General features: G+C 40.8%; 1 protein-coding gene across 1 annotated transcript in view; it reads left to right on the top strand.

The window, feature by feature from the left end:
• The first annotated feature begins 8,414 nt into the window (after positions 1-8,414).
• The window catches only part of ATP1B3 (ATPase Na+/K+ transporting subunit beta 3), a 42,302-nt gene continuing 41,988 nt past the window's right edge, over positions 8,415-8,728 (top strand). Inside the window, exon 1 of the mRNA XM_007446959.1 lies at positions 8,415-8,681. Within this exon, the coding sequence (XP_007447021.1) occupies positions 8,573-8,681 (109 nt within the window). The 5' untranslated portion in view covers positions 8,415-8,572. The remainder of the gene's footprint in view (positions 8,682-8,728) is intronic.

The following is an 8,728-nucleotide window of genomic DNA, read 5'->3' as shown; positions in this document are numbered from 1 at the left end:
TTTATTTATTTATTTATTTATTTATTTATTTATTTTTTTAAATATTTATTTATTTATTTATTTATTTATGGCTGTGTTGGGTCTTCGTTTCTGTGGAGGGCTTTCCCCAGTTGCGGCGAGCCGGGGCCACTCTTCATCGCGGTGCGCGGGCCTCTGACTGTCGCGGCCTCTTTTGTTGTGGAGCACAGGCTCCAGACGCGCAGGCTCAGTAGTTGTGGCTCACGGGCCCAGTTGCTCCGTGGCATGTGGGATCTTCCCAGACCAGGGCTCGAACCCGTGTCCCCTACATTGGCAGGCAGATTCTCAACCACTGCGCCACCAGGGAAGCCCTATAGTTATAACTTTAAAGAACATACTTAAGCCTGCATTCCAGTTCCACCATCTTTAAACTCTTTACTCTTAACATTTCTTACCTTCTTAGTTATTATGTAAAAAAAAATGAACACTTCTACACTTCCTTTCAACTTTTTTTCCTTCAACTCTCTCCTGCATAAAGCCCTTGACTTCTGTCAACCCCACCATTACTTTTATATTGTCATAATTTACAACATTTACATTTTGTTCTGTGATTGGTCATTCAGTTGACTCTGAAGTATTGAAAGTCAATAAGCTGCAATTTTACTATCTTGACTATGAAAATAGTATTCACTGTAGAACAAAATGCATCTGTTAGAATAGAAAAAGTAAATCTATACATAAAATAGATAATCAACGAGGACCTACTGTAGAGCACAGGAAATTCTACTCAATATTCTGTAATAACCTATATGGGAAAAGAATATGAAGAAGAATGAATATATGTATATGTAGAACTGAACCACTTTGCTGTACACCTGAAACTGACACAACATTGTAAATCAACTATACCCCAATATAAAATAAAAAGTAAATTAAAAAAAAAAGAAAAAGTAAATCCGTATCACTAGCCCTGTGCCAATAGAAAGGATGCTCCAGGGCTTCCCTGGTGGCGCAGTGGTTAAGAATCTGCCTGCCAGTGCAGGGGACACGGGTTCGAGCCCTGGTGTGGGAAGATCCCATATGCCGCGGAGCAACTGGGTCCGAGGGCCACAGCTACTGAGCCTGCACTCTGGAGCCTGCGAGCCACAACTACTGAGCCCGTGTGCCACAACTACTGAAGCCTGCACACCTAGAGCCCATGCTCCGCAACAAGAGAAACCATCGCAGTGAGAAGCCCGTGCACTGCAATGAAGAGTAGCCCCCGCTTGTTGCAACTAGAGAAAGCCTGCATGCAGCAACGAAGACCCAACGCAGCCAAAAATTAAAATTAATTAATTAAAAAAAAATAAAGGATGCTCCAAACATTGAGATTATATAATTACATTTTCAAACGCTCCATGAGTTGCCACATTTTAGTTTGCTTTATTTTTGGAACACAGTTTTCTGCTGGTTTTAATTGCCTTCCATTTAACAAAAGAAGCACATGCCTTCACCATATGACTAAATTTGTTCAGGATCTTAATCCCAGTCTCCATGGCCATGGAATCTACTTTCTGCTTGAAGATATTCTTCTCCCTTTAAAATCTGTTGTTCTCTTAGCCTGCTGTACAGTTGTTATTTTAGACCTTCCCTTCATAGCACTCCTGGGTTAGGACCAGTGTTTCTTGCACCCCAGGTTTTTCTCTTTCTTGGATTTCTTTTCCTTTTTACTGGTCCATCTTTAACTGATGTTTTCAGAAAGGATTTTTGAGAGGTGGACTTTCTGAGTTCTTACATGTCTGAACGTGTTTTCACTTTACCCTTATAGCTTAGCTGGGTATGGGATTCTGATGCTCAGAACTCTGCAGGCAGTCCACCACTGTCTCTAGAACTGTTGTTGATGAGAAGACTGGTGCCAATCAGGTTTTTGTTCTGTCGTTCTGTTGTAGTTGACCTGTTATTTGTTCTCTGGAAGCTTTTAGGAACTTCTCTTAGTATTTGATGTACTATAAAATCACAAGGTTAAGGTTAAGTATGTGTCTATTTTTATTTATTTTGCTTGGCACGCAGTAAGCTCTTTCAGTTTGAAGACTCCTATCTTTTGTCAACTCTAGGACATTTTTTTTTCTGTATTCCTCTCACTATTTTCTCCCCCACATTGTCTTACCTCCTTCTGGAACTATTAGTTCACTATTGTCCTTCCTGGATTGAACCTAGATAGTCTTTGGACTTTTAAAAATACAGTATTTCTTTCGTCTTTTTGCTTTACACTCTGGGAGATTCCACTGACCTTTTTTTTCAGCCCTTATGTTGATTTTTTTAATTATAGGAATTAATTATATTTTAAATTTTCAATAATTTTTTGTCTCATATATATACATACATATGTATATATATTTATATACATATACTTGTCTTTGTCTTATGGATACAATAGCTTCTGAACTTTACCTCTGGTTACTAATTAGAATACAAAAAAATTATCTTACGTTCCCAGAATTATCTGTTTCCCATTAGTTCAGCTTTTTTTTTAAATCATTCTTTTGAAAACATTACATCTATACCTTTTTCCGGTTATTTTTCAACTAAGTGAACTTTTCTTGTGCATCAAGAAAATTTCCTATCCTTTGCCCCGATTTAAAAAAAACATTCTATCCTGGAAAATTTCAAGGATATACAAAGTAAACAAAGTATAATGAACTTCATCCATCCATCACCCAGCTTCAATAAACATCAATATTCTGCCATTCTTGTTTCACTTACAACTTCACCTACTCCTGTAAATTTTTATAACCAAATTATTAATTATTCTTTCATATTGATTTGGTCTTTTGAATTTATTTTTCGTTTAGTAAAAAATCCTGTTAGATCATATCATACACTTTTTCATAAAACATCTAACACAGTGGACGACAGTATTAGAAATTATACCCAAAAACCCCCTACCATTTACAGAGCGCTTTCTGTGCCAGACACTGTGCTCATGCCTTATGAAAGCACTGGTTCATTTCATTCAAGATAATCAACAATGCAACTGTCTGCCCTTTAACCTGCAAAGTATGTAGAGATGCTGTTTGTTAAAGGATTAGTAAAAGTATTCAATATTAAAATCAATGTGTGGAAAAGGACATTTTCTGTGGAAAGAATATATATATTCATGACTGTGTTTCTCAGATACAATAAAATGCCAACACAATTATAGCTGTTGCTTGTGGGGAAGAAAGGACTATTTCTAAGGAAATCTTAATATCTATTCTCTGAGGGACAATGGTCTTTCAGGGATTTAGTATCACAGTCCTAGTTATAACACCAAGTTATAAATAAGATGCTGTTTTAAGAACTGAAATACTTTTTTCTGCATACACGATTCTAAAACTCAGGAAATAGGGACTTCCCTGGTGATCCACTGGGTAAGACTCCATGCTCCCAATGCAGGGGGTCCGGGTTCGATCTCTGGTTGGGGAACTAGATCCCACCACAACTAAAGATCCCACATGCCACAACAAAGATGCTGCAACGAAGACCTGGTGCAGCCTAAATAAATAATAAAATACATAAATAATATTAAAAAAATAAAATTTGGGACTAAACAAAGAGTTTTAGAAAATTAAGAGCCAAAACATCTTGTTTATGCCCACAGAAAGTAGAAAATGGATTCTGCTGATTGGAGAGCATACTCAGCCAGTGGCCTACAACCATTTCTCTCTCATTCTGCCTCATTCAGCTTTGTTAAGTTTTCCCAGAACTTTGCCGTCATTCACTGTGGAAGCAGTATTGGGTGGTGGAGGAGAGATGGGCATTGAATCACTGTGCTGCTGTTTGAGACCTTGTTGACCATGGGTGAGTCACTTAATTTCTCTAAACCTCAGTTTCCTCATTTGCAAAATTAGGGAACTAATACCTCCTTCTTAGGGTATTTGTGAAGATTAAGAAATAAATCACACTAAGCAAGTGGTCCGGGGCCTAGGACTTGGTATGTATAAATGATCATTGTTATTATTGCTGTGGGATTCATAGGTATCCTCTACAGTAGGGAAGCCAGATTTAGCAAATGAAAAAACAAGGCATCCAGTTAAATTTGATTTTCAGATAGACAAGAATCATTTTTTTTAATGTAAGTATGTCTCAAATATTACATGGAATATATTTATACATATCACCTATCTGAAATTCAAATTTAAGTGGGCATCCTGTATTTTATCTGGCAAAATAACTTCTCTTTTAAAAGGGAGACTTGAGTATGGTAAAGTAAATCAACAGGGAATAAAGCTCTGATTAAATTTGATATTTCATCTGCTAATACTTGGTAGGCCAATATCCCCCAAAACACTTAGTATTTTCTCTTGCAAGTAATGCTCCAGTATCATGTATCAGTGAAACAAATAGTTCCTGTATTTTGGATTAGGAATTAGACTCCCTGACTTCAGACTATACTACAAAGCTACAGTAATCAAGACAATATGGTACTGGCACAAAAGCAGAAACATAGATCAATGGAACAAGATAGAAAGCCCAGAGATAAACCCACGAACCTATGGTCAACTAATCTATGACAAAGGAGGCAAGGATATACAATGGAGAAAAGACAGTCTCTTCAATAAGTGGTGCTGGGAAAACTGGACAGCTACATATAAAAGAATAAAATTAGAACACTCCCTAAAACCATACACAAAAATAAACTCAAAATGGATTACAGACCTAAATGTAAGACCAGACACTCTAAAACTCTCAGAGGAAAACATAGGAAGAACACTCTTTGACATAAATCACAGCAAGATCTTTTGTGATCCACCTCTTAGAGTAATGGAAATAAAAACAAAAATAAACAAATTGAACCTAATGAAACTTCAAAGCTTTTGCACAGCAAAGAAAACCATAAACAAGATGAAAAGACAACCCTCAGAATGGGAGAAAATATTTGCAAACGAATCAATGGACAGAGGATTAATCTCCAAAATATATAAACAGCTCATGCAGCTCAATATTAAAAAAACAAACAACCCAATCCAAAAATGGGCAGAAGACCTAAATAGACATTTCTCCAAAGAAGATATACAGATGGCCAAGAAGCACATGAAAAGCTGCTCAACATCACTAATTATTAGAGAAATGCAAATCAAAACTACAGTGAGGTATCACCTCACACCAGTTAGAATGGGCTTCATCAGAAAATCTACAAACAACAAATGCTGGTGTGGAGAAAAGGGAACCGTCTTGCACTGTTGGTAGGAATGTAAATTGATACAGTCACTATGGAGAACAGTATGGAGGTTCCTTAAAAAACTAGAAATAGGGGCTTTCCTAGTGGCACAGTGGTTGAGAGTCCGCCTGCTGATGCAGAGGACGCGGGTTCGTGTCCCGGTCCGGGAGGATCCCACATGCCGCGAAGCAGCTGGGCCCGTGAGCCACGGCCGCTGAGCCTGCGCGTCTGGAACCTGTGCTCCGCAACGGGAGAGGCCACGATAGTGAGAGGCCCGTGTACCACACACACACACACACACACAAATAGAACTACCGTATAACCCAGCAATCCCACTACTGGGCATATACCCAGAGAAAACCATAATTCAAAAAGACACATGCATCCCAATATTCATTGCAGCACTATTTACAATAGCCAGGTCATGGAAGCAACCTAAATGCCCATCGACAGATGAATGGATAAAGAAGATGTGGTCCATATATACAATGGAATATTACTCAGCCATAAAAAGGAAAGAAATTGGGTTATTTGTAGAGACGTGGATGTATCTAGAGACTGTCATACAGAGTGAAGTAAGTCAGAAAGAGAAAAACAAATATCGTATATTAACGCATATATGTAGAATGTAGAAAAATGGTACAGATGAACTGGTTTGCAGGGCAGAAATTGAGACACAGATGTAGAGAACAAACGTATAGACACCAAGGGGGGAAAGCGGCAGGGGGTGGAGGTGGTGGTGTGATGAATTGGGCAATTGGGATTGACATGTATACACTGATGTATAAAATTGATGACTAATAAGGACCTGCTGTATAAAAAAATAAATTAAATTAAATTAAAAAATTAAAAAAAATAAAATAAAAGGGAGACTTGGGTATGGTAAAGTAAATCTACAGGGAATAAAGCTCTGATTAAATTTGATATTTCATCTGTTCATACTTGGTAGGCCAATATCCCCCAAAACACTTAGTATTTTCTCTTGCAAGTAATGCTCAAGTATCATGGATCAGAGAAACAAATAGTTCCTGTATTTTGGATTAGGATGTAAACTTTTCCCCAAACTGAAATCTATTGGATCAGGTATTATACTAAACTAGGCATGAGTTTTGAAAATACTTACTGAATTATATTTGTATTTAAGTACTTAATTGGAAAACCACAAAGCACTACGTATGAAAAGCATATTAATGACCACAAATATCTGACAGCATTCAGTATCTTTGAAACACTATTTCATAAAGTTCTTGTTTACCATGTTTTCGTTGTATGCGCCAGGTAATTATTTCTTGAAGTGTGCTTATTGTGTTATTGTGTGTTATTAACTCACACACAAAATAAATAAAGCAGAGGGTTTTTTGGTTTTGTTTTGTTTTTGTTTTCTGTGTTGGGTCTCCGTTGCTGCTCTAGTTGTGGTGAGTAGGGGCTACTCCTCGTTGCGGTGCGTGGGCTTCTCATTGAGGTGGCTTCCCTTGTTGTGTCACGTGGGCTCACTAGTTGTGGCATGCGGGCTCCAAAGCGCAGGCTCAGTAGCTGTGGCGCACGGGCCCAGTTGCTCCGCGGCATGTGAGATCTTCCCAGACCAGGGCTCGAACCCATGTCCCCTGCATTGGCAGGCGGATTCTTAACCACTGCACCACCAGGGAAGTCCAAGCAGTTTTACATTTTATTCCAAATAGGCCCTGTATCTTCCCTCTTACCCAAACTAGAAAGCCTGTTATCAGCTCTACCAATATTTTAGCTGTCTTCTAATTTGTAGTTAGATTTTTAATGAGACAAAAATAGTTAACTACTTCCATTCCTCAATTCCCTTTCGACCTTATTTATGAACTAAAGAAATGCATTCTAGTCTGCTTGCACGATGTTTTGCTATTTGTAATACTATTTTCATGCCAAATTTTACAAAATGCTTCTACAAATCTTTTGCTGTCATTGGCTCAACAAAGTAACTGGATTTGGTTATCATTCCCAAGGTCATAATTTTAAATTTAGCTTTCGTAAGCGCAGGGGGAAAAATCACTTTATAATAATATGTTCTTCTATTCCTTTTCCATTTGTGAAAGACATAATTCATAATTCCTTGTTTTGATAAACAAAGTGAGGAAACAAAAGCAGAGCCAGAATTTTGTTATCCATTTACTTCTTTAAAGCATTTGCTGGCTGTTTAAACTGTCGGATGGATCACAATGCATCATTCCAAACGGTAAGATGTGTGCTACATTTCTTCATTCATAATTTTCTATTTGCTAATAAAACATAGGCAGTGCTCATTTCTTTTTTCCAAAAAAAGAAAAAAGAAAAGAAAGAAAGCACCTCCTGCCCAAACTCCTATTTAAGTCTTTTCATGCTGTCCCAACAGTCTCAAAGCACTGTACTCTTCAGCTCCATCTCGTGTAGGAAAACATCGACTGCACCCTCAGCTCTGACCAAGGGGAGCAACCAATACAGTGGAAAAGATGGAAAGCCGCGAACAGTATTTAGGCATCAACACTAAACGAAGAATTGATTTCCTGTAAAGAGTCTGAGTGCTTGAGAAAAAGCAGGTCTTGCGGTTGACAGGAAACTCAGGAAAGCATGTGTATTGATTTCATTGATAAATTCAATTAAATCTGGGGAAAACTATACTGCATTTACTTAATACTGGCATGTTTAGGATGAAATTCCCATTGACCCAAGATTCCCAGTTGACTCCTTCAAAAGGGCGAAGTCAGGGCATTCTCTGAGCGAAGGTATGTAATACACCGTACACCCTCACGAGCTACTACAGCGCATTATCTTTCAGTCACGTCATAGAGCCCAGAGGAGAACGCCTGGAAACGGTTTGGGGAGACGGTGGTGAAGTCCCGTCCTCGGTGGACTGGAGTCGTTTCCGCTCTCTGCTAGTACCGCGCCGCCGCAGGCTAGGAAGCGAGGGGACTCCGGATCCCGGTTGCTCGCAGCATCTCCCCAGAGTTCTCCTGAAAAACCAGTGGGTTAGGGATGCTCATCTTTTGCTTGTCATTAAGCGCTCATGATTTTTTAAGTTGCTATGCGTAGTTTTTGCTTCTTCTTGCCGGGAAGAGGGAGCGCCGAGCGTCCCGGAGCCAAGCCGGGTACCACCGAGCGCGGCCGTGGCCGTGGGCGGGGCGTCTTCACAGCGTCCAGCTGCGCCCCGCCGCCGGCTGGAGGCGGTAGCGGCGGCGGCGGGGCCTGAACGGCGCGGGGATTGGTTGCGGAGGGCGGAGACGTCAGGCTCCCGCGGTCGGAGCGGCGGCCCGGCTCGGCGCGGCGCAGCGCAGTCGGGTCGAGCGCTCACCACAGAGAGGAGGTTTCCTAGGCCGTCCCGCCTTCTGCCGCCGTCGCCGGGCTGCGCCGCTCGAGCCCGGACGCGCCTCTGCGCTCCTCGCCGCTTCCACCCCCGCGGCCGCCGCTCCCCTCGACGTCCGCACACACACCATGACGAAGAAAGAGAAGAAGTCCTTCAACCAGAGCCTGGCCGAGTGGAAGCTCTTCATCTACAACCCGACCACCGGAGAGTTCCTGGGGCGCACCGCCAAGAGCTGGGGTGAGCGGGCGGCGGTTGGGCGCCGGGGCCGGCCGCGGTCCGGGGGG

This window comes from Lipotes vexillifer, unplaced genomic scaffold, assembly GCF_000442215.2.
Source record: "Lipotes vexillifer unplaced genomic scaffold, Lipotes_vexillifer_v1.1 scaffold40, whole genome shotgun sequence".
Classification (NCBI taxonomy): domain Eukaryota; kingdom Metazoa; phylum Chordata; class Mammalia; order Artiodactyla; family Lipotidae; genus Lipotes; species Lipotes vexillifer.
The sequence above is the reverse complement of the archived record's forward strand: the minus strand, read 5'-3'. Positions and strand labels throughout refer to the sequence as shown.